The 25209-nt window shown below is 40.6% G+C and overlaps 1 protein-coding gene across 5 annotated transcripts in view; it reads left to right on the forward strand.

The window, feature by feature from the left end:
* Nucleotides 1-25209, forward strand: part of PTPN5 (protein tyrosine phosphatase non-receptor type 5) — a 73493-nt gene that overhangs the window by 13948 nt on the left and 34336 nt on the right. For 4 of the 5 annotated variants that reach the window (XM_033062145.2, XM_033062144.2, XM_033062143.2 and 1 more), the window contains exon 2: nucleotides 8364-8474. In XM_033062145.2, coding sequence (XP_032918036.1) covers nucleotides 8375-8474 — 100 coding nt within the window. In that variant the 5' untranslated portion in view covers nucleotides 8364-8374. Of the gene's footprint in view, nucleotides 1-8363; nucleotides 8475-17287; nucleotides 17363-25209 lie in introns of those variants that run through there. The other variant, XM_033062148.2, reaches the window with a different exon arrangement.

The following is a 25209-nucleotide window of genomic DNA, read 5'->3' on the forward strand; positions in this document are numbered from 1 at the left end:
CCACCTCCGTCCTGGAGTCTCCCTAAGTGAACTGGAACCCTGTATATAATTTTTCAGTTAGTTCCAGGTTTGTTTTGCTAACATATGAGAGATTTAAAACCTAAATGCTGGCAAAACCTTAACTAGCCTATTGCAAATGTGTCACTATTCATTAAGGACTCTCTAGGGTGCAGTATGTTCCTTGGTGGATTGGCTTCCTGGAAATTTAATGGCAGTTTGTGAATTGGCATCCAATTTTGTTTTTAGTCTATCTCCTGCTACTATAGAAAGCAATTTTGGTTCTGATAATTTGAGATATTCTGTTTTGCTTTGCTTTACTTTCATGTTGTACTTTAGGCAGGAGGATGAGTCAGCTGGTGTGATCTTTGAGAAATAGTACAAAGAAAGATTTCTTTGAGGCCACTTACTCTTCTAGAAATTACGCAGGATATTTATGCCCAGCCATCAGTAACCAGTTGAGCTCCTACCTCACCTATTGGTGGAGTTCAATTAAGTTCAGAAAAGGCACCTGAGACTTGTGTGTAATTCTAGCTTTATTTCTTTTCAGTAATTTTGTGGGGGTTGAGATAAGAACTATAGGGTGCTGTGAGATGTACTTAGTTCCTGGCACATCTAGAGGGGAGATTATTTTGCTCCATCACATTGAAGTGTTGAATTTTTTATTGTGACATTCTGTAATACTGTGCAGTACTTACATGCTGTCCGTACAACATTATTGTGCAATAACTTTCTAAATAATGTAATGTATGGGCACAGTCATTCTGGAATAGTTATTTTTTAAATACTCATCCTTTTATACCTTGACACGACTCTTATCTGTAGACAGAGTCATAAATGGTACATAGTTTTGGGGAGCTCCAGGTGTAAGACCCAAAGTTGCCTGTGCTGAAGAAATTTTGTGTTGAACTGCTTAGAGAAAATACCACATTTTATAATATTGCCCTCCTTAAAATTACCGTTACCATTTTGTTTTCAGCTCGTTTCTCGTAAAATACTTTCCAGTCACTCTATTCTTTGCTACTTTTGTGGCCTGTACTCTGGCTCACCAGGAAGCACACAGGCAGGCACACACCTTCTCTGAACCGGCTCAGAATTTCATGACCAGGGCTGCACCACTTGGTTTGAGGGTCATGTGTGTGGGTAGGGGCATTATATCAGTAGTTCACTTATGGATAAAGAAAGGGGAAAGTTGTGGCTGTGCAGAGATGTGGATGCAGAACTGAGTAAAACTGGTGAAAGGGTGACAGGCCATGTGGCTGGACAATCTCTCCTGTTTTCATATCAAATTTCTGTTTCAGTCTATATCACAAGTGTCAGTGCTAATGGCCAGAAGGTATATGCTCTCTCTGTAGCCTCTTAGACAGATGACCTTGAATGATTGTGTGGATTTTGCTGGGGATGTAAGACTGGGCTCAAAACTGACTGTTGATTTGGTATCCTTGATACTCCTAGGAACCCTAGGCATAAGAATATAGTAATTTTAATGCTTGCTGTTGTGTTTTGGGGAATTATCCTTACTGCGTGAAGACACAGAACTAAGGAAGCTATTATGACCACTTGAAGTGGCAGGCTCTGTAGCAGAGTTTGTCTGTTATGTGGGAGGCTTAGGTTTCATCAGTGGAGAATTTAATTTCACCATTTCACTGAGGTTGGATTTTTACAGAACTGTAACTCTGTGTATCTTGCAGAATCTGCATGAGAGCAGAGCTGATTTGTGTTGAGACAGATCTCCCACACGGCTGTGAAAACAAGTGCACAAATTCAGAGTAGCTGAGTGTAAATCTGAAGCAACTGTCATGGAGATTGATGTTCTTAGGAGTTAATCTAGATTTACATCAGGGAAACTGTGACCATAATCTCCCAGGATTCATCTTCACTAGACCTTAGTAGCTCACTAAATTAATTGCTAATTAACTTGAGATGGTTGATGATTGTGGATGCTTCCCACATATTCCTTCTTACTAGCACCAGATTTAAAGACAGAGCTCCAGTAGATCAGGCCAGATCTTACCTGCTCTGAACTCTTGCTTGTCAAAAACTGTTCCCTTCAGCTAGGTATGAACATCAAGTGCAGTCAGCAGACATTACACAAAGGGAGTAACTGCAGTACACTGCAGTCCTCAGGAATATAAACTTGTGCACATTTGGGTCAAAGCAGTGGGGACATGGCAGCCCCTACTGCTGAAGGCAGTTAGAATAAGCAAGGAGGTTTAGAGAGGTCCTGCAAGGTAGTCCCAGATTACTCTTGAAGGCTGGCCTTGCCAGTTTCTACAGTGGAGTGCAGCAGCGTAGACTTTTCTTTGATGTAAGTGCAGTAGTCAGTTTGAAGTGGTTTCACTACTGAGATATCCAAGCAGTGGCATGAGCTACCTCTACTCTAAAATACTTCTTACCTTGTGTGTCAGAAAGCAGCTGCTTTGGTGCTTTGTTAATTCTATACAAAGGAGGTTGTAATGTGAAGTGCCTCACAGAAAACGACCAGCTTTCAGTGTTCGTGGACTTTGGGAGGGAACTGGCCAGAGCTATTCCTTCAGAGTCTGACAACATTGAGGCACCCTAACTCTTCAGATTTCACCACCAATATTACACTAAAGAAGCCCACCTTTCTTGTATGTGTGTTGTATGGCTCAAATTAAATTTGGCTTCTGAAAGGATGTGGCGTCTGATGGTGCTGTAGTCTGGTCAATGAAGTTTTAGGACAACCTTACTTGAGAACTAAATTTAGGTTCTGTTCCAGGCCCCTCCAGAACAAAGGCAGAGCAGGACAGTTCAAGTAAACCAGCTTGAGAACCTCTCATGCACTTGAAAATAGCGAAAGGATCTGTGCCAGGGTTGAAAGCAAAACTAAATTGGGCCTCTATTTAATAAATGTTCTTATCCTTAAATAAACATGTTGTTAGGTCCCAACAGAGAATGTGCCTAGACAACCTGAATTTAAAAGTTGCCTTTTCATTTACAAATATGCTTAACAACCTCCCTGTCCCTGGGCTTCACTTTGAGCAGGTCTGCCTCTCAGCAGCCTGCAGTTTGAACTGGGAGGGCCTGGTCATGCTGCCTGATGAACATGCAGTGAAGATGCAAAGATACAATAAATGGGTGATCATCTTTCCTGCCTGCATGTAGAAGTAAAGGCATGGTGCCAAGCAAATATGCGCATTAGATGACTAACAGCTCCCACACTGCCAGTGTAGGCAGGGAATATGCAATGCAGCCACATATGTGTCTCAGAACCCTACCAGGTGCTTTTTATTCTTAATGTTTGGTTTTGTTTTTAAATAGGAGTTCAGATCTTCGAGCAGGATGTTTATCTCTATGCACAGAAAACAATATTGGTCATAGCTTTTAATATATGATCAAGTTTTTAGAACTGCCAGCTGATATATCTGTTGTGAGTGACATCAGAATTTTAAGTAACTGCTATAAATGCTCTCTAGGATGGTTGTGCATACCATGTGTAATTTTCTGAGTTCACCTTTATTTAGTGGCTTGAAAGTAGCTTTTTAAAGAACGTGAGAATTTTTTTTTCCAGTGGGAATATTGTTATAAAGTTCTGTATTTAATGTTTGGGTTCCTATTTAATTTTTTTATTAATGTTTTTGTCTTGATTGAGTTTTGATCGCTCTTTGGGTAAAATTGGTGGGAGGTGTTCACAAAAATTATTATGCTGCAACAAAGGAATTGAATCTCACTTGATACTTGCTTAGCCTTGGTTTTAAAATATACATGTGGATGTACAATGAGCTGAATCCCCAGCGAGGTCCTGTAAATCCCTGTAAGCAGAGAGCAGTTCACCTTAACATTTAATCTAGCAGTGAGCTTCCTCTGAAAAGGGTCCCCTTTTCTTTCTCCAAATGATGGCTGATCCACACCCCACCCAACTAATTCTTTTTCTGTCAGCTCTGCAAGCCGAGGCAGCCTTGTTGCTGCCTAGGTAGCTAAGACAGGGGATAGGATGCAGTAGAGGAAATTGAACAGGATGAAACAAACCCTTCTCTCTCTCAAGCAGTGAAAGGTCAGATCATGCTAAACACTAAGTGAACCTCAGGTGTTGATGGTTTAGATGGTGGACTCATACAAATTCCTCCAGAAATAGAGGGACCCTCTGAGCTAAGGACTATACAACCACAGAATGGTAGGCAGTCTCTTGAGCTGAATCTGAAAAAAATGGAGAAACAGGAAACCAAAGACAATCTCTTGAATCACTGAGATACAGAGCTGTGGCCTTACAACCAGATGATCCAATGTTCAATGAACAAACCTCTCTTGCTCCCAGAGCTAAATTTTTTTCAAGTTTATGATGTTTTTTACTGACATCTCATAGGCATACAGCATTGTGGAAAGCAGACTTCCAGAGTACAGCTAGAGAAGAGCTGAAGTCCTCAGATGTTTTCCAGGACATGTTCTCATTGACAGTGGCAGAATCTGTCAGTATCTATTTAGCACTGTGTAACTATCTGATGACAAACTAATTTTTGAGTTAAGAAAGGAGCAAAGTCCTGTTTTCCTTATAGAGCTGTTCAGTAGCCTGTGTAATATGGATTGGTTTCTATTTACTCTATTTTAAACACCCATTTCCACTTTCTTGATCTGAGTTAACATCCAGATCCCTCATCCCTGTCTTGCCAGTAAAAATTGCTCTTATGTGGACTAGCAGTTAGAAGGGGTTGTGTGGAATGACAGGGATGGCGGTCCTCAGTCTGCATTACATAAACTGTACTTTCCACCCAGGTGATTAATTAAACTTGGTCTTCAGATTCCAAGACAGAAACCACTTATGTACACACTTCATTTTAATGTTTCTGTTCCTCTGCCCCTGGAGTCTTAGCCCTATCTTCTGGTTTGTCCATTCTTAAGAGGGAGAAAAGGGAATGTAAAGACAAAAGGAGAGTGTGGGGCTCTGTGTAGTCTTATTTTGGGCAAATAGTCTTATCTGGGGGTTGTAGATTGAGGGAATATCTTACAACATCACTGTTATCTGAATGATGTGTCCTTTGGAATAGATGCTATATCCTTCCCAGAAGAGGGAAAAAATTACCAGTACCAATGAACCATTATATCATTTTGTGTTCCATCCTCTGCAATTGCATTACTGTTCTGTGATGATGCTCCTGAAATTTAACCTGCTTTGTTACCCTGTCACTGCTGGGGTATGTATACAGATAATAGTGTGTACACTTTGTACTCGCATTTGGGAAGACCATGTCATTGTTTTCAGCAAAAATTGACTTGGTAGCTTAAAAACTTGGAATTTTCCTAATACATATGCACAAGATATGTTCCATGTAGTCTGAATGGGCTTCTGGGTTTTTGCTACCAGAAATTTGGCAATTGCTTCTTGGTCCTCCATGACGCATCCTCTAGGGGTTTCACACAGCTCAAAATTAAGTACCAAAATCTTCTCTTAACTTGGAGCCTGATTTTGCTGGCACTTTTGCACATGAGTGAGTATGTTCCTGTGACTGGTTTTATCTGCTTGTGTCAGAATAAAAAGGACACACCAGAGTATCAAAAGGAAGGTCATGCAGTTATATTGCCTTCATTGTTCTATGTGAGTTGCGTTTTGTAAAACTACTTGACCTTGAAGGTTTTCTATGTAGTCAAGGGCAGATGAAATTATTCCTCTACATCAGTGTAGAGTTGGTGTAAAATGCTGCCAGATCTCAGCATTGTTTTCACATCAGTTTTGCACTGATAATAACTGCAAGGTGTAAGTTAATGGAGAATAAACATTTATGCATTTTCAGAGGCAGGAGTGACTCCTGCCTTGCTTTAGTGGCATTTTGCTTTGATCATTCACATGCTGCTGGAGAGACAGAAAGATGGGACACATTAGGGAACAGAACACCTTTCACCAGTGTAAAACTACACCTGTCCCTAAATTACATGATGGGGAAAGAGGAAGCAGAGGAGGAATGCTTGAGTTTGGAGGCAGTGTAAAGAACGTAATTAAGTGTGGAGTCTGGCAAGGCACCTGCAATGAATGCAGAATACAACAGTAGATTATAGTTTAAGAAGAGGCAACTCTATAGAAGAGTATAGAACTTCAACATTAACTCTTATTTGTTTGGCATCTCTGGAAATGTGATAACAAGTTCTTTGTACACAATGTGTAAAGAAAACTGTTTTACACCACTATTTGGGTATTGCGATGAACTGCAGGCACTGAGGGATGTGAAAGAAAGCATTTGGGGCTACTGTCATTGTAAACAGATCTATACTAAAACTAGGTGTGATTTGGTTTACTTTTTGTCACCTGAACCACAGTAACTAAATGTAAGCATTCTTACTCTACTTTTTTGAAAGCAAAAACCACTTTTGGCTTGAATTTTAGCTCTTGTCTTCTGCTTGCATTGGACTGAGGGCATGCAGAGTTAATTACATTTCCACTTAGCAGAAGTAATAACCTTTACTGGGGCAACCGGTTCAGATACCAGAGCCCTTTGTGTCAAGACAAGAAGTGCTGTATAGAGAGGTATAACATCCTTTATTAGATCACTTGGTGCAGTTCGGGGATGTAGTTTGGCCTTCGGTAGTGAGCCAAAAGACACGAAGTCCCTTACAAAATCCAGTTATTCCTTGGTTCTGCACCTCATGGCAACTCTGCTGGAGGGACACGAGTGCGTTGCAAAGCCTGTTTCTGACGAGTTGCTGCACACAACTGGCAATTACATCACTGACAAGTTTGAGGGGCAGTGGGGATGCTGATGGTAAACTCAAAAATGTTCACACCATCTTTTTATAATGCCTTTTAGTTGTTTTGAGTAGCACCTGTTCTGTAAAAGAAGGTTGACTTCCTTGGGGACTTGCCTGCAAGGCATCTTTTCTTGTTTGAGCCTGGATGGAAGAAATCACATCAGAAAACTAACTTAATAAAAACATCTAGCTGAAAATAATCGGTTGTCATATTTTCCTGGGAAGGAGGGAGAGGTGTTTCTAAGTGGCTATAAAAGTATAAATACCATCTGTATGACATATTCTTATTTTTTTGTGGTTTTAGGAATAACTTTTGGATTATGTTTGGAGACACACTGTGTACACAGACAGTAATTCTTATTCTTGGACTTACATACTATGTTTGTATTATTACAAGTGAAAGAACATGTATCCAGGCCTTTACAACCAGTTTCATCCCTTAGTAATCCCTTGTCCTGGGTAACAGAGGTTTGTTTAGTGATAAGATGTGCTATATTGCATCAGGTGATTTTTTTTGAGGAGTGCTCTGCTGTTTTGCTTTTACCTAAATGCTGTCTTCTTGTATACTGGTGTTGTCTAAGACTGTGACTTACTTTTAAATATGTTCTCCTTTAACATACAAATGTCTTGCTATATATATGCAGTGATCACCTCATGTCCCAGTGTCAGAGGTGAAGTCTTTATATCTAAATAATCTTGCATTTATTAGCCTGTTCAGAGCCAGAAAGATTGTTTTCTAGTCAAAGGATTTCAACAGCACCTCTGTTGGAGAGGACACTTGCGGAGTTTAACCCTTTAAACTCATGTACTTAGGAGACTTCTTGGTTGGGTTTGTGAGGCACAGTGTATTGGTATCAGTATAAAGAGTTCTGTTTGTCACTGTGGGCTTTGGAAGAGACTGTATGTTCACAGTGCAGGATCCTTTAGAAAGTAGATGACAAATCACATAAGCCTTGAAGGCAGAGCACCTTATAATCTGGACAAAAAAGGCATCTCTGGCCTCTCCCTTAGCTGAATGTGTGAAGGAGGAAAAGGTCCTTGCAATTTGTTAGGGGCGAATTTCTTTCCACCTGCCTTCATGACCCTCTTTGCCTATGTTTTTGCCATGCTTTTAGTAGCATGTTGGGCATATGGTCTCTGAGGTTATGATGGACTGTTCCCAAATTATGTGTTCAGTTAGCCCCACTGTGTGATAGGTATGACACCTTCAACAGTCCTTCACAAGTAAGGGCTTTTGTCTTGTGTTCAGAGCTTGAAGCCCTCTGAGATTTTAGTGAAATAGGGTGTTATGATTTCAGCAGAAGACTTTTTCCATATGGTGCAGATGGCTCCTAAGGGAGCTTAGTTTATGGATTGCCTTATTTTCCTTAAATATTAAAGCATTTTATGGTGCATACCCTTTGGTCCTGGTAGATTCCAGTTCTTTTATGCAGGCAATAAGCAAAAGCATTTTCATCAATCATAATATGGCAATATTATTATTATATCTATTCATCTCCTTTCATGTTTTACCTCACCCCACACATCAGTGGGTTGTCTCTTTCTTTATGGATGAACAACTCGTCACAGTCTTGTAGAGTCTACTGTCAAGAAAAATTGTGTGCAAAAGCCCTGAATGGTTCTTAAACATCTGATAGTGTTAAAGCTAAGATTTTTCCCTTATTTTTCAGGATTCTAGTGCATGAAGGACGTAAATGATAATCCCAGAGGACCATCTGTCCTGGAGCAGGCATTGGAACCAAGTTACGATGTGAGTGAAAGGACTGAGTGCAAGTCAGATGGTAAGTAAGACAGGGAAGATGAGATGTATCATGCTGTCACTTCAGTACAGATGAAAAACACTGCCATACACTCTTCAGAACTTATTCTAATTTTCAGGTTTTAAGTGTTTTGCAAAGCCCAGTTAGCATGGAAGGTATTTTTTGCTAGATCTTTTCATGGTGGAGTATATATTTTAACCTAGCTGTGGTTCTCACATCACTCAGTGTCCATTTTACCTCCATTGCCTATTTAATGTCTATGCAATTCTTTCTAGCTTGGATTTCTAAGGAAGCCTAAAGGATTGAGCCTTTGTCTCTTAAAAGCTCCTTAGGAAGTCCTTTTAAATCCAGTCCATAGCTGGCTCAATCAGTTTTTTCTTTTTAATTGATTTGTGGTAAACAGTAAGCAAATTAGTTTTGCTTAATCATCAAGGAAGTGGGTGTTTTCAAGCCGTTCTGGACTTGTTTCTAAACATATTCTGTCTCTTACAAGAAAGTGTCTCCAACTAGGGATTTTATTTATTATTACTTTTTCTCCTCCTGGTTTCTAGGGGACTTCACTTCTTTCCCCTTGTGTCTTTGCCGAGGCTTTGACACTGCCCTTCTCTTATCTTCTGGCCAAAATACCCAGTGTTCATGCACAGAGCCTGCAGGTTGTTCATCGAAAAGATCTTTAATCCAGCAGTGATTGCTGGCTTACACTTTATATGTGGGCAATACAAAGGGAAGTTTTTCCAGCAGTTTTGTTTTTATTGCAGAATAAGACGTGGGTAGCTCTGCCTTGCAGAAAAGCTTAGCCTGGAAAAACCTGGTGTGGGAGGGGAGAAAGAAAAGATCGACAGTCATTTATCATGTGACATCAAAGTGGAATAACTCCAACAAAGAAACTGTGTTGAATTGTCCCAATTGAATGTGAGCTGAAGGTCATGCACTTGCATTCATGTTAACTTGACAGAGCCAGCATGGAAGCATTGCTAAAGTACCATGGAAGGAATTCTGTGTCTGTAGGCTACCCCTGGCAAGCGTGCTTTCTGAGAAGTCCCCTGGAAAGGACTCAGTCTAAGGTGGCTGAACAGACTGCTTTTGGCACGAGAGGCAAAGGCATTTAGAAAGTATCAGATGCTAATTTCAGGAAGAGCCCAGGTGTATAAAATTCAAATCCATGTCTTTAATCTGATGGAAGATGCTCCAATGAATGTTTGAAGTAGAAGTCATTCTCCAGGCATTGTCATAGGACTGTAGACTGACCCTTGTTTTAAATTTGGCAAAAAGGGTATCCTTCTGTTCAGCTGTCAGAAATACAATAATAAGCTTCAGTATTGTACACAATACCGTGTAGAATGTGGCCAAAGCTCTTCAGTGTTGTATTGCTTAAGCTGAGCAATTGATTATATTCATACAAAGAAAATATTGCTTTCATTGCAGGGCATAGGAGCTAATGAAAAACTTCTAAGGCATGGCTTGATTAGGGTAGGTTGGAGTGCAAATTAAAATTCTGAAAGATTCCTTTGGAAACTGTTAGGATACGTTTATGCCAGCCAGTTAATACAGATGGTGAAACCATAAAATTATGGACTGGATTGAAAAATGGTCATTTTAAGTAACCAGAGGTCTATTTATTTCACAGCACTGCCTCATGACCACATACTCAACATCCACCACAGTACATGAAGCAAAAAACAGAGTGAAATTAAACTGGATGGTGTTTCTGGAGGCTTGAAAAGTTTTGCTGTAGCTGCATGACAGAGCCACGAACTGCTCTTGTGCGGGTGGGAAATGATACAGATAAAAGAGGTCACATGGGTCTGTGGGGATGAGCAAAATTACCATACTATTTTAGAAGGAGTGTGCACTTGGGTTGACAGGTTGAAGTTGAAGCCTTTCAGTCAAATCTTTATTAAAGCAAGTTTATTCTACAGTGTGTACACAAAACACTGTAGAAAATTAAACTGATTAAAATATCAGTTAATCTCTTAAGGCCTTTAAGAACCAGAGAGATGATGAGGATGAGACAGTTTGCAGTGCCGAGGTACTCTCTCTACAGTTATCTATCAGGGACCCTGATTTCAATAAAGAGTTAAATTAAAAATCAGTTCATTCTTTTTGACAAGCATCTCTTTGGTGAATTATCATGTACCAGTTTTAGTTCCATCAACCTTATTGATTTAGAACAGTTTAGTACAGTTGCTTTCAGTATTATCATATCTTTATTAAAGACTGGAGAAGTTCTTAGTTCTTCAGGAGTTTTTCTGTTAATTCTTCTTGCACTTGATCCTTTCTCAAGCTAGATGGATGGTGAGTTGACTTGATGCTTTTTCATTCTCCTATGCTATGCATAAAATTATCTTGCTTCACACTAAGTAAAGGTAATTGGTAAACTGGCATTTGTAATTTAAAGGCTTGACCCTGTTGATGGTGTCCCCTGATATGTTTACTCCTATGCCAGCTCCATTAATCCAACCCAGCAGTCGCAATATCAACGATATCTTATTGTTGAATACCCAGGGTATTACCTTGTTATTTACATTGGGATTTCATTTGGCATTTAAGGTAACTGATTATTTGCTTTCTGAAGAAGTTCCAGTGAAAGTTGGAAATTTTTGATAGCTTCCTGGCATACTTCATGAAAGGACAACAGAATCATTTACCGATATGTTCCTGGGGTTCAGTCTTTAAACCTTAATACATGAATATCACTTTAATGATGTATGGAGAATGCTGAGCATATACTGACAGAACATTGGGGCATACTTAATGTGGTAAGATCCAGGACCTCTAGCAGGCAGGCAGCTGTATTTCAAGGGTATATCACAGAGTTTGGGGTTTTTAAAACAGTTTCTGTCAGTCCCTATGGAGATTGGCATCCTAAGTCCAAGGTAATAGTACATTCTACTGTGTCTCCATTGCTACACAGGCAGAGTATCTCTGGGCTGTCACTCCCCTCCAAGGATTATTCAGGGCTGTTCTGTCAATCCTCCTTTCATCATTCATGTTAAGACAGTTGTCCCCTCGTTGCTCATGCCTCTCTGTGTGTAGGTCCTACCTTTAAAACTTGTTCTTTGCAATGGAGACTGTCACAGAGCATAAATTTGACCAGATGCTCTTTGTTAGGGTGAGATCTGGGTGGCATCAACTATTTTCCTTGTTTTCCTATGTTCTGAAGAAGGAAATATGGGCATATGGACCTGAGGAGAGCAACCACAAACTCCAGTCACAGCCCTGCTCCAGATGGTCATGGGGTGAAGGATTGTGGTTGTAGTTTGTTCCTACTGTGCAGTCGGAAGTAGATGTGGCAGCCTGTGCATCGTGACAGAAAAGAGGTGGGGAATGGGGGGATATTCCCTGAAGTTGCATTATCTGCCTTGGCACATCTACCTGTAAAGCCAGGTTCCATCTCTGTGGAGCTGACAGAACTGAAATGCTATTAGTCCCTGTACCTCTTCCCCATGTGGGACTTTCTCAGCTTTTGTGCTGGTGCAAATATAACAAAATGCCACTTGCAGTCTAAGATTTGAAATGCTGGGCTGTCCTCACACTGCCCAGTTTATAGTATTTGATGTTCTCACAACTGTACCTGGATTTTCTTAATTGTGAGTGACAACAGACACATTTATGTGCTGCATTCACAGACACAATTAGAGGAAGCAAAAGCATGTGGTAGGCAGCAGTTTGAAAACCATGTCAGTCTCAGTTTCAAAAACAACTGTGTGGTATTGTCTCACTGTCAGTGTGGAATTTAATCCATATTTTTAAGCTGCTTTTGAAAATGAAACTTAGGCCCATCTTTTGAAGAACAATTAAAGTTGTTTTAGCAGAACTAGGGCTCTATGAAGGGCATTGGAGCTTTTGAAAATTGTCCTAGGCCTTTTGAGAATCTGGCCTATTGATGCCCTAAGTGTGTTAGGCGTGAGAAACTCACTATCATGATTCCCACTGGCAAAATGAATCAAAATCAATGTCTGATTTTTGTGGTTTTGTGTCTGAAAATTTTCAATAAGAGCTCACAGATGTAACTGGGAAATGGAAATCACTGAAAAGTTCAACTAGATTTTTTTTTTTCTGTTTCAGAGTTTAGAGCAAGTTATTTCAGAGGAGAGGGAGGGAAAACTCTCTGTCTTAATTCTGAGGTTATTTAATGCCCAAGAGGAAGGAAGTTTTCAGTATGCTGTACTTCTTGCATATGCTACCTTGTTTGATTTGAGCTACTGCCAGATGCTGTTTTTAGTCTCCACTCAGTCCTTCTGTCAGGCTTTTCACACTCCTCCTCCTCCTCCTGTGGGCTTCTCTTCTATGGCCTTGTATTTATTTTCCTTCTTTCCTTTCTTATCAGATATTTTCTTTTCCATTATTCCCAAACATACACCTACTTCTGTTGTCTGTATTTTATCTTCTTTCTCAGCTTGTTTCTGCTAGTCCATTGTCTAGCTTAACTGATGAGTGGTTTTTTAGGATCCAGTATAATGCCACAGAACACACACCTTCTCTAAGTCAAAAATACTGAAGAGCCTGTTTCAGGGATGTGAGATCCAAAACTGTGCAGTAATTTGAATTACACATGTTGTTACATATTAAATTATGTGCATGCCTTATGGGCTCTGGTTTGTTGCACTAATTGATTAATTAATGGACAAACAAATATCATAGCTGAAATTAGCTGAAAATCAGCTAGTAAAACAGCTAGTCATTTTTGAGAACAGACCTTTGCTGATGTGTCACACGGTCTGTGTGCTACAGTTTTATAAACTTAGTTTTTAAGCTTGTTCTTCAGCAATAGGGACTGTCACAGGAGATAAATTTGACACCCTTTGGAAGACTAGTGTTGTCACCATATCTCAAATCTCTACTGTTTCTGGAAATCATGGTTTCTTGACCTCTGCATTACTAGTTTACTGACTGAGGTTTCATGCTTTACTTATGCCTGCTGGTCACATCACCATGGGAAAATGCAAGAAACCTCAACAAAGTACTTCAATAAGGATAGCATTAAGAGGTGAGTAGCTGTGGAGTACCAGCCTGAGAGTTAGGGCTTTTAATGGTGGAACATTTTCTTCATTATACCAATGTTCTGTCTTGGGAACATAATACCTGCTTTGTTTGTGAATCTTCTCCCTTTCCACCTATATGTGGTCTCTGATCTTTGTTAAGATCTGGGCCTGCTCTGCATCTTCACAAGGAACACTCTAAAAGGAGAGAGGAGGGACTGCAAGGATTGAGAGGTTAAAAAACTGATGGAGAGCAAGTATTGGCTTGTGTTTGGCTGAAGCAGTCTCCCAACCGTGCTACCTGAAAAGAGCTGTCAAAGAAGAGGTGATCCTGGTACGGTCTCACCCATTAGGTTTGTTATATTTCCAACTGCAGTGTCTTGCACCAGGAGATTTGGTTAAATGCAACAAAGGAGTTCCCCATGGCTCTTTCACCACAAAATGAGCCTTCCACCTGAGATCTGGCTGTATTGCCAAAAGTGTCGTAGTCAAGCATGTTATTGGAAAAAAGAACAGGAAGGGGAATCTGCCTCTGTCAACCTTCCTTTGGAGCATTTGGAGTTGAATTGAGGAGCTTAAACTCTGCTTAAGTGAAGAAAGGAGAGATTCAGGCATTCCATGAGAGGAACATGGAGTTCTTCAACAGGAGAGTTGAGTAAATACTGACAGGTTTGACTTTTTTGCAGTACATTTTCACAACATCTGCCAAGCTTCCTTTAAAAATACCCAGCCAGCTCTGGTTTGACTATAGATATTTTTCACACTTCCCAGTATATGGGATTGGCATTTTAATTTCACAAACAAATCTACCAGCTTATTAGATTTATCCACCTGCTCATGCAAATGGCAACGCAGTAGGTTGAATTTGTTCTCATGTGTTTTTCATTACAAGTTTTTGATTGTCATTTAAGCTTTACAGAGTCTATTCTGCTCAGGTCCTGTGTTTTGCTGTATCCTATATAATTTTCCTCCTTGGGATTGCTCCCACCGCTGCAGTAGGTGGTAGCACTGAGTTGTTAGGCTGTTTTCCTCATGGGATTTGAATACCTCTTCCCTGTGGGCTCTTGGCTTTCTGTGTGCTGCACCCTGTGCTGTGGAAGCAAGCTGCCTGGATATTACTATGTTGTGGTTCTTTGCACCTACCAAAGAGCTTATCAGGTGTCCTTAATGACATGGATCTGCTATTGCTTTGTTTTCAACTCAGCTGTTTAACTAAAAGAATGTGTTATTTAAAAGACCAATTTCACCTGAAAGTAAATGGCCAAATGGATTTTTTTTTTTTTAGTCCCAACAATAGATGCCATTTGCTGTGGATGATTGCCATCATGGCATGCTTTAAGTGAGAACAAACATACTACCCCCCTCCAATACACACAAGGCTTTTTCCCTAACAGATTTATTCATTAAGCATATGTTCAACGACTACAGCTATTACCACTTTTAAATAGAACCATTTTTTCATTGCTTTTCATAGAAAAAATTTCCACAGGGTTGTGAAAAACCTATTAATGTTCCAGATTCAATTAACTAACACATTCTATTAAAAGTCTTTCTTACTTTTTCTTTTTGACAATAGGAAAATAACTACTGTGTTGGAGACTGCCCTTCAAATGACAGTCCAAAGCTGCTGCTTTGCAGTCTTTAGTAGTTTGAATGCCTTTACCTTCCCTCTGTGTATGTCAAAAATGTCTCTTACAGAAATTGAAGGGAAGCTGGTTAGACTGTAAGACTTGGTCCCAACTTCCTTGAACAGGAAACATTTCATCTGACCAATTTTGCTAAGACTTTTGATAAGAGGGATGGCACTCCTGAAAGACACTAAATGCCTTCCATTTTGTATGCCTTCTGTGGCAGACAAAGATAAATACAGACCTATTTTTCAGAATAGGTCATTTTTCTTTCTGTCAGATTTGTGCAGGCATTCTCAAAATGGCCTCTTTTAGCATCCTGTGTCCTCACTGGTACTGATAGGTTCTGAATGTCCTTTGCCAGCACATTGAAGAGCCTGTGTCATTTTTCTGTATGGAAAAATCCTTTTGCAACACCTCTGAGGTGAAGCTTTCTTTGTTCCTGAGGTTTTTTTACATGTTGCTAAAGTGCTACTCCTATTGGATGAGCATATGGATTTAGGGTTGCTATTGTCTGTTCAGCTGATAAGATCATTTCAAGATGTGTGGAAATGAAAGGATGAACTATGATGTTAGTTATCCCTCAAAAATAGGACTTGATACTGCCCTGCTTACACTTTTGTCTTTTGTGCCTCTGCTCAGCATGTCTGAAATAGATCACAGGGCTTCTACCTGAGTAATGGATAAAATGTAACTCTTACCCATTCTATTTATGATCTTCCCAGTATAATTAATGCTCCTGGGGTGATTTGACCTTTGCTGGAGGCCAGGCACCCCCTCAAGCCACTCTGTCACCCTCCCTTTGAACTGGATGAGGGAGAGAAAATATAACAAGTGGCTGATGAGTTGAGATAAGGACCACGAGAGATCACTCACAAAACTCAGGGAAATCAGTTGAATTTATTGCCAATCAAAATCAAAGCAGGATAATGAGAAGTAAAACAAGTGTTCAAAATATTCCTACCTCTCCCTCCTTGGTCTTAACTGCATTCCTGATTCTCCATCTCCTCTCTCTTAGTGGTTCAGGGAGATGGAGAGTGGGGATTATCAGTCAATTTATCACACATTTCTGCCACTGCTTCTTCCTCAGGAAAAAGTTTTTCCCCTTCTCCAGCATGGGATTCCTCTCATGGGAGGCAGTCCTCCATTAACTTCACCAATGTAAGTGCTTCCCACGGGCTGCAGTCCTTTATGAACTGCTGCAGCATGGATTCCTTCCAGTAGCTGTGGTCCCTCAGGAACAAGGGTGCTCCAGCATAGGCTCCTCTCTCCCTGGGTGTGCAGGATCCTTCCAGGATCCTGCTCCAGCACGGGCTTGCCATGGAGTCATGACCTTCTTTTGAGCATCTCTCTGCTCTGCTGTGGGCTCCCCCAGAGGCTGCAGGTGGATCCCAGCTCTGGCACCTCCTGCACTGACCTGGGTGTCTGCAGGGCTGTTCCTCTTGCATATTCTCCTTTCTTCCATGACCACATTTACTTCTGTGCCATAACTTTAGTCTCCTCCTTAAACAGATTATCCCAGCAGCGTTCCTACCATCTGATGTGCTTGGCCTTTGCCAACTGACTGGCATTAGAACTGTCAGACATGGGGAAGCTTCTCAAAGAAGCCATTCTTGTAAGCCCCCCACACCCTGCTACCAAAACCTTGCTACACAACCCTTCAGGAAAGGACCAAGCAGTTTTGTTGTAGGTAATTGGCATTGGGAGATGAGGAGTGCAAACAAAAAAATTCTTTTAGTAGAATCTTGAAGCAATGTGGAGGAAGATGGAGGTGGGATGGTTTGGAAGTGCTGCACTGGTCTTTAGAAGCTAAGGATGAGATTTACAAGATTACTCAGTACTTTATTCTTCATCTTGAAGTCAAGTGTGGGAGGAGACTTGGTATGAGGCGTTTGGCATCTCCTGTTAATGCAGATGAAGTGTTCTGGATAGCAGAGCAGAAATACAGCTCTGTGGATGAAGTCTTGCTTCCCATTGACACATGCTGTCACTCACACTTCAGAAAGAGCATCCTAAAGGAAGCAATTGACTACTCATTCCTAAATATGTAATATACACAGCATGTTTATACATGGAGACAAAACTGTGGGGCAACTAGGAAGGAGTCCATGAGAATGTTTGGTGCCTTTGTGGCAACCTGAATTATAAATTTTATTTAATCAGGAACTTCTGAAAAGAAAGAAATGCTCTAATCAAGACCTGATGAAACAATGTTTTTTGACAGTTTGATTTGTGTTGCATAGTTGAAGAAGTAAATTCCTGTCTGCTCATCCTCAGAACAGGACATCCTCAGAAAAAGGTATGTGATGCCTTTCACACCTGAAGCAATGGGAGGTTTTAAGTGTGCCTCCTTGGCAGGTCTGCCTCCCATAGAGGCAGATGCAGCACACCATGCAACCTCAAATCATCATCATTTCTGTAGCATTTGCTGGAGTACAGAATTAAAATCTCTAGGCTATCTGTGATCCCAGTCTGAAACCAGAAGAAGAAATGCTCTGCTTATGCATGATCCAGAATGGTGTTTGCTTACCTCTTTGATGACCTGTTGATAGCTCTTGCTATGATAACTCAGCATGAGGTTGTGTGATGTGAAATGAGTGGAACCCTGGGATACATGAGTCCATGAGAGGTGGGTTTCTTTGGGTTGTTTTGTAGAGTGAAGCTCACAATTGCAGACAAGTGGTGCAAAATCCTCCCAGAATAATCACAAAGCTCATCACCAGCATGTGCTTTTTTCATGTCGCCTTCTCCAACAGAGAGCTGTAACAACTTGTGCATGTCTGCTTATCTATCTAGACAAAACATTGCTCAGTGCATGTTTCCTCCCTGGGAAGAGGATGAGAAGGCAAGCTGTTGCATCTTTTTAGTATACTATTTATGGCTGTGTATCCATGTTGACGAGCACAGTATAGGAACCCAGATAGACTAGATGTGGGACTGTTAACACTTTTCACTTACATTGTTCACTTTTCCTGGTCTTGTGGGGATAGACAGGGAGAAGGAGAGCTTGAAACTGTTACTCTTGTGACATTTTAGAAATCTAAGCATGTCTCTAACTACAGTTACAGAGGTAGCAGAGTACTGAACTGAAAACTACGATATATAATTGCGCTGAGTTTCTATTAGGGCCCATAGTGGTGTAGCCCTGAATGGAAATAGGGCTCTAATACAGAGATAAAATTGATCCTGTTTGTGAATGTCCACACCTCTATCTCTACAAGTGTTTATTTCAAAGCCTAAATTAGAGGGTCTGAGTGATACTGTTGCTTTCTGAGGAAGCCAAGCCGTGCGAGCACAGCCTTTTTAAAAGCATGAAAGAAAGCAAAATGCTTATACTTGGCATAATACCCTTGGGGCATGTATCAGGTTTGTGGCTGAAGATGACTGTTGGGACTGGTCTTGATATAATTTACTTTGCTCAGGAAAAAAGAATGTCTTTGAAATGAATATAATAGTGGCTTTCCTGAATGTTTTCTTTGTGAAGGCTCCAGGGCATAAGATTTGCGTCACTTAGTAAAGTAGGCTGTCCCCAAATGAATGGCATCAAAACATTTGCCTTTGAACCTGGCAGGAAGCCAGCAAATTACCCCTCTGTTTCAAGGTGCAAACCCTCTCATTCACAGAACAGAAAGCAGATCTATTACCGACAGAATGCCAGACCAGTCACTGAGGAGGCATTAGAAACACACAGTGGTATTAGCATTATGACTGTAGAAGTACTGTAGAAGTACTGTAGAAGTTGCTAATTGAACAAAAGAAATATCCTCTTTTTTTTTCCCCCCCAACAATAGGAGTATGGCAACACCAATACAGATTACAATAGTATGAATAGCAGATACTTTCAAAAGTGTATGATACCATAATGTGCTTGTTTATTTTAATTGTCAGAGTCACTCTTTTTTTCAAGAGGATGTTTGTCTGGTTCTAAGTTATTGCTGTTCTTTGATTATGCATTCAGGCACATTTGAGTATATTCTGCAGCCAAAGTGTAAAGGCACGAAAATTACAATTAGGGTTTGGAAGAGGGGAGAGTTGGTTATCCTGTTTCAGAGTTCAAGCCTGTACATTTTGATCTGCATTGCTGTGCCACTGGCAGTTCTCCCTGCTTGTGTTGCCTGTGCAAAGCTAGTTCATGAGCAGTCTAAGCCTTTATCTCTTTAACTGTGGAATTACAGAGCTGCTTTGTGGGTTTTCCATTTTCAGTGTTAAAGGAACCTTGCAGCCTGGGATTAATTTGGGACAACCAACTCCACTGAAAGTCAACTTGTAACCTGTTTACAAAAGCTCAAGACAGCTCCAAAATTATCACCAGGCATTAGAAATTCTTCAGTGAAGAAAACAGCTTAACAAAGAAATCTCTTCTTTATTTTAAAAAAGAAAAACCTAAAATTGTATTCAATATTCAATGGTAATCAGATGGACCTTCTGTAAGAGGGTTAAGAAGAAAGGAGAAAAGACAAAATCAAACTAAAGAAGCTTTGAATTGAACCCTGATTGAAAGATGGCAATTTCTGATTATGTGTGGGTGCAATACAAGTTAATATTCAGTATCTCTGCCCTCTGAGAGTCTGCATTCACTTGCGAGCTGTAATTTGACACCATATTTAATATTATTTTGAAGCAAACATTATTCATATGCTGTAAATCAGTCAACACCAGTGTGTAGGACCCTAGGTATGAGAGGAGTGCTGCGTGGAATACTTAGTTTCTTCCAGAAAGGGTTTGGTGACAGATCAAATTAAGTCCCCAAGGCTCACCCTTCAGTAAAACAAAATCTCTGGTGTTAGGCTTCATCCTTCCCCCTCCAGGGATGACTTCATAGGCTGGCATCCTGTCTTTTAAAATTGTGTTTTGCAAACTCTTTTGATTATTTGGAACAAAAATTACTATATGGAAGCGGGGGACTTTGAGAAGATTGAGTTTTGCTTTTCTCTTTCCCATATTTCTTTTCCTCTGCAGTTATCATTTTTTTGTGAACTATTTATTGAGCAACACCACAGTGAGCTACTCTGTGAGGTGAGCAGTGGAGGTTGATATAGAAAGGCATTTTAATGCTATGTCACTTCACCCTCTGAGACTGGATTTTGTGTTTGCATTTCAGGTCTGCAGAGTGCAAGCACATTTGCAGAGATTTGCACTAGAATCACTAAAAAGTAAAACTTAACATTCACTGAGATTCTTTCTCACAGGGAGAAACAGGCTTAGTTTTTGAATCATTAATTATGTTTAATAAAACAAAGTCCTTATTTAGCTCCTAACAGTCCCTCAGTTTCTCTGCTAACAGTAGCAGTGGGTTACACATTAGTCTGAAAATTAGTCACAGTTGTCCTTGTGTAGTCTGAAAGTTAGTTTAAGAAGTGGTTTTTCAAAAATAGATTTAATAAATTAGGACACTTCCAGGCATTTTCTTTTTTCATAACTTATAAAATGCACTGTCCAGAATTCTAATCACAGAAAAAATACAACCTTGGTAATTTAATTAAATGTTTATTTCCATGTGTATAGCCCAACTTAAGGGTAATCTGCACCCTCTGTCACTGTGATAAGCATGTTTCCCACCATTGATAGTAGAGTCCCTTTTCTGTATGAGAATTTAACAGGTTAGGAGATGTTGGCTCCTGTTATGCTTGAGTTTTATGGAACCTGCAATAAAATGGGTAGGATTTTCTCTTCATCTTATTTAATGATGAAAGTTAGAGCCAGTGGACACTTCCACTGCAGCAACTCAGCTGAAGATGCCCTTAGGAACTGGAATCTATCCAGATGATATTTTCACTTATCATTGTGGCACTTCCCTGTGGCAGCCAGACCATTACGACACAGTAGTTGTTGGACTGTTGAAAAAATCACAGCAGCTTGAAAGCTCTTCTAAATCACAGCAAAGAACCTTGTCTGTACCCTGAAATTCACAGAACATATCAGCAAGCACATAACATTGGTGATTGATTTGGAATCAGATGAGGTTTGCAGCTTGTTTGGTGGCCAGTCTCCTGTTGAAGAAGAGGGGGAGGCAGTTTCTCTTGCAGTCTGATATTTCTCTTCTCCATCCCTCTCTAGCAGCTTGCAGGCTTGCTTTTCTATGTGACCCTGTGGTATCATAATAATGGTCCTGGGTGAATATGAACAATTTTTTTCTGCCCTTCACCTCTCCTTCTCTCCTCCCACCCATCCCAGATGAAGTGGCAGGTGGACTGAGTGGGAGCAGTGTGAACCCAGTGCAGAGAAAACGTGTGACTCAGCAGTTCAGCGGGGAGCTGCTGAGCAGAAAGGCAGCTCTTCTCCTTGCGCACTCTGGCATCAGGTTGCTGTTCCCTCAGAGATGAGAGGAGGATGGAGATGTGCAGCCCCCCAGCATGGCAAAGGGGGCTGCGTATTCTTTTCAGCACAACTTATTTCAAGTAGATAGCAAAGTTTCTTCTTCAAGTTGGTTAGAAATGTTGCTAGTGAAAAGGGAGGAGCATCAGGCTGGAAATACATAGACCTCGGTTATGTGCATGAGTCGCTCACAGATTTTCTGCATGACTTTCCTTCTTCTTTTCTTTCCCTCTTGATGCATCTTTCCCTTCTAGTAATCAGAGTTTGGCATAAGTAGCACCAGACTCCACCAGCTGAGCTTGGGAAGTGCAAGTCTACTTTTCCTGGCAAGTAAGTGACACCCCTTTTCTTCTGCACTGTCAAAGGACTCCACGGAGAGCACTTGCCTTCCTCAGAAGGAGGCTTCTGGCTTTCCCCATCCTACCTGCTCCTCTTGGACAAATAAGCACAAAGGAAAGCTGATAACTGTAGGTTACCTTCTGTCATAAAGGTAGATTAATCTTCTCACTCACTAGTAGAGAGGGGCCATTGCAGTGTCTATCTAAGCAGCTTTGTAGTGATGAAAAAGTTGTGCTTTTTATTACCAGTTCAGTGTTTGTCTTTCAGAATGGAGGACTGAAGAAGATTTTTCTATGTAGACTAATCAACAGCAGGTAGACATTTTATAACAGTGGTTGTACTTACTAAAAGCTCAGTTTTAAAGCTGCCGTGTGCGTCATTGTCACTGCATTTCCCCAACACATGCACACAAGAAAAGCAAGTTGTGGGGTGGTGACTGAAACAGTGTCACTGGAGAGCTGTTGGGCAGCTGAGTTCCCCTTGATGGGCATATCAACCTATGAATCGGTGTGAATGAAATACAAGTATTTCCAGTGTGATGCTTTTAGCAAAAATACTCAGCTTTTCCAAACAGAATTCTTGAATGCTAGAAATTTCAGTTGTTCCCCACACAGCTATGAATACTTGTAACCTGGCTCAGCTTGTTCTTACAGTCCAGAGTAGATAGACTTAGTGCAAGCTAGAAGTATTAGAAATCATAAGCTGAAATTCATCTCGGATTATAACATAAGTCTGACACCTGTGCTGCTGGTGTGTGGGCTTAGTCCTAGTGAAGAGTCTTCCATTCCTATATAATGTGTCAGAGGGTGGTTCCTGTTTCTTGGACCTCTTACTTAAATTGATGGTATGTCAGGCATATTTCTTCATGAGTTCTGTTACAGAGAAGAGTTAGAAGTCTGCAGTTACAGTCTGCAGTCCTACCGAGGACCACAGGATGGATCTAACTAGCTCCCACTTAAGTAAAAGTAATTTCAGGGTTGCTTTGGTGCCTTGCATTATTTAGTGGTAAATGTAGTGGGATCCATGGATCTGCCTGGCTTGTTGCTTGTGTTTGAATTAAGCTGTCTGATACTTTCAGAAGTAGCTCTCAATGTGGTTTTTCATTGCAAATGCAAGATCTACCAACCACAGGCTCTTGGCAGCTAAAACTTGGACTTCATCCAGAATGGAATTGGAGGTACTGAGGAGATTATATTTGTTGTAAATCCCCTCCATCTCCAATCAGTCAGTAGTAGGTAGCTGTGGGGTGAATCTGGGGATGTTCTTATTTGCAGCTTTTAATATGGATACTTTTGAGCTCTAGAGGCTCTCCTCCTGAGCAGCATTTTACTCAGCCATTTGGAAAACATAAATGTATTGAACTCTTGTAAACAGAGCAGGTTAGGGATCACACAGAGTAGCAGTAGTCATGATCAGAAAGGTTAAAAAATGAGTAATGGGGGAGCTAGCATCCCTGGTTTTCAATGCAGATCATTATATCTTTAGTGTGAATTTTCAACATAACTTACCAGATGACTCAGGGGTGCGGACAGAATCAAGAAGAAACCGACTTTCCTTGGTGGTGAATTTTATCTGTCTGTCAACACTAATGATGCAGCTTCTGTCAGGTTTACTACTTAATAAACTAGGTTACTGTTAATAGAAGTTTCAGAGTTAAAAAGTAGTGACCTGCTAGTTGGTTTCCTGCAGAGTGAACAACGTAAGTACACAAATTGTGTTTACCATTCCTCTTACCCGATTCTTCCCATACCACTGCAGTGCAAAAGAAAGCTAATTATTCCATTTCCATCTTTATCATGCTGCAGTGGCAACCAAAAAAAGAGGTTATTTTCTTAGCCATTACCGTTCTCCTAAAACTCTGTTCTTTGGATAGACAGGCTTTTTACCCTCCAGCACAAGCTGCCTCTTTTTCATATGCACTCTGAGGCAGCTCGTTCAGCTTTGATGTGTCTTTCCAGCACCTGGACTTGCCTGTAATCAGGATATCTTATGATGTATGTATTCAACAAGGTCTTGACCAGATCTGTGAACTGCAATGCCAAGGACGGTGTCCTGTGTGTGCAGTTGAGGCACATGTTAAAATTCTTTTAGCAGTGGACTAAGACTCATCTCAACAGTGTACTTTCATCAACTGTTCTTTCATCAATAGCAGTTCTCCCTAGCCGTTAGATGGAATTAGAGGCAGAGGTTTCAGTAGACAGTTGCGTTTGGACATCTGAAGATGTAGAAGCCATAAATGGACCTAGGACTCTGGTCTGAAATACTACTAATCTTGATGGATGTGAGGTATTGCTGGCATACCTCATACTTTGTTTCCACTCTGTGGTCCATTCCTACAAATTCTATCACACGTGGCTATCATGAAGATGTGAACAGGTTCAGAGGGATATGTACCTCATTGCACCTAAAACAATTAGGGGCAATGCAGCCAGCTGCTGTGGTGTGTCAGCTGCTGCAACTTGAGACTTGGCAGAACAGGTGAGACCCCTTTTACCCTCCTGTCTTGTGTGTCTGGAAGGTAGGATCCAGCATTGACAAAATTTGTATTTTCCAGTTAGATGGCAGTAACATCCAACCCAGAAGCAGGGACAGTGTGATGGATGTACATAAATGTCTAATAACTGTATGAGCACTGTCTTTTCATTGCTGGGGTGCATTTTTTTTTTCTGCTTTATAAAAACAGTTTTGTTGAGGAACAAGCCTTTCTCTCAAAAACACATTGTTAAATTAAGTCTGCCAATGGAGCTGTGCCAATTCCTTGAGCCTGAGCACCCATGCACAAGTTCCTTTTAAAATGTTAGCTTCATTAGGAAATACAGCCAGGTTGTGAGGTTCTGAGGGGTTGTTTTTGTTTTGTTTTTCTCTGAAGGCTTTGAGTATGAATCAGTTGAGTTACAGAACTGCTAATGCCTCACCCACAGCAGGATTTGATGGGATCGTGGCATGTTTGTTACTGTAAGGCTTTGTTGACTTGCTTATTATTGCTGCAGTGCTTTTTAGTGGTTCAACTAAGACTAGTATTCTAAGCACTTGTTTTTCTGGGAGTTATATAGGTGTTTTTTCATTCTTCTGCCTGTTAAGTACCCTCATATGAAGTCAGAAAAAAAAGTGATAGCGATACAGGAGGATTAAAATGGGCATTGCCAGAGTTATAGAAGCCAACTTTTACCTCCTGAGTGAAGAAAGATGTTTCCCAATATATGTTATTCCATAATATGATAATGTGCAGTGCTGTGTGTTTTTGACAGCTTGTTTTGGTGCCACTGCTTAAGGAAAGAATACAGGATGAGTGGATTCCTGGCATGATCCAGAAAGTGCTTTTCCCTGAACAGCAAGGATGAGTTTAAGTTTATGGTGCTGTTTTGAAATTTCAACTTGCTTTCACAAGCCATATGGCTGCTACACATGTCAGAGACCTTTTAATTCTTCTGCCAAAGGGTTGGGTTTTTTTCCTAGCAAGTGTAGTCTTGTGCCAAAGCAGAAGTACTCATG

This window comes from Catharus ustulatus, chromosome 6 (assembly GCF_009819885.2).
Source record: "Catharus ustulatus isolate bCatUst1 chromosome 6, bCatUst1.pri.v2, whole genome shotgun sequence".
In the NCBI taxonomy this organism is placed as follows: domain Eukaryota; kingdom Metazoa; phylum Chordata; class Aves; order Passeriformes; family Turdidae; genus Catharus; species Catharus ustulatus.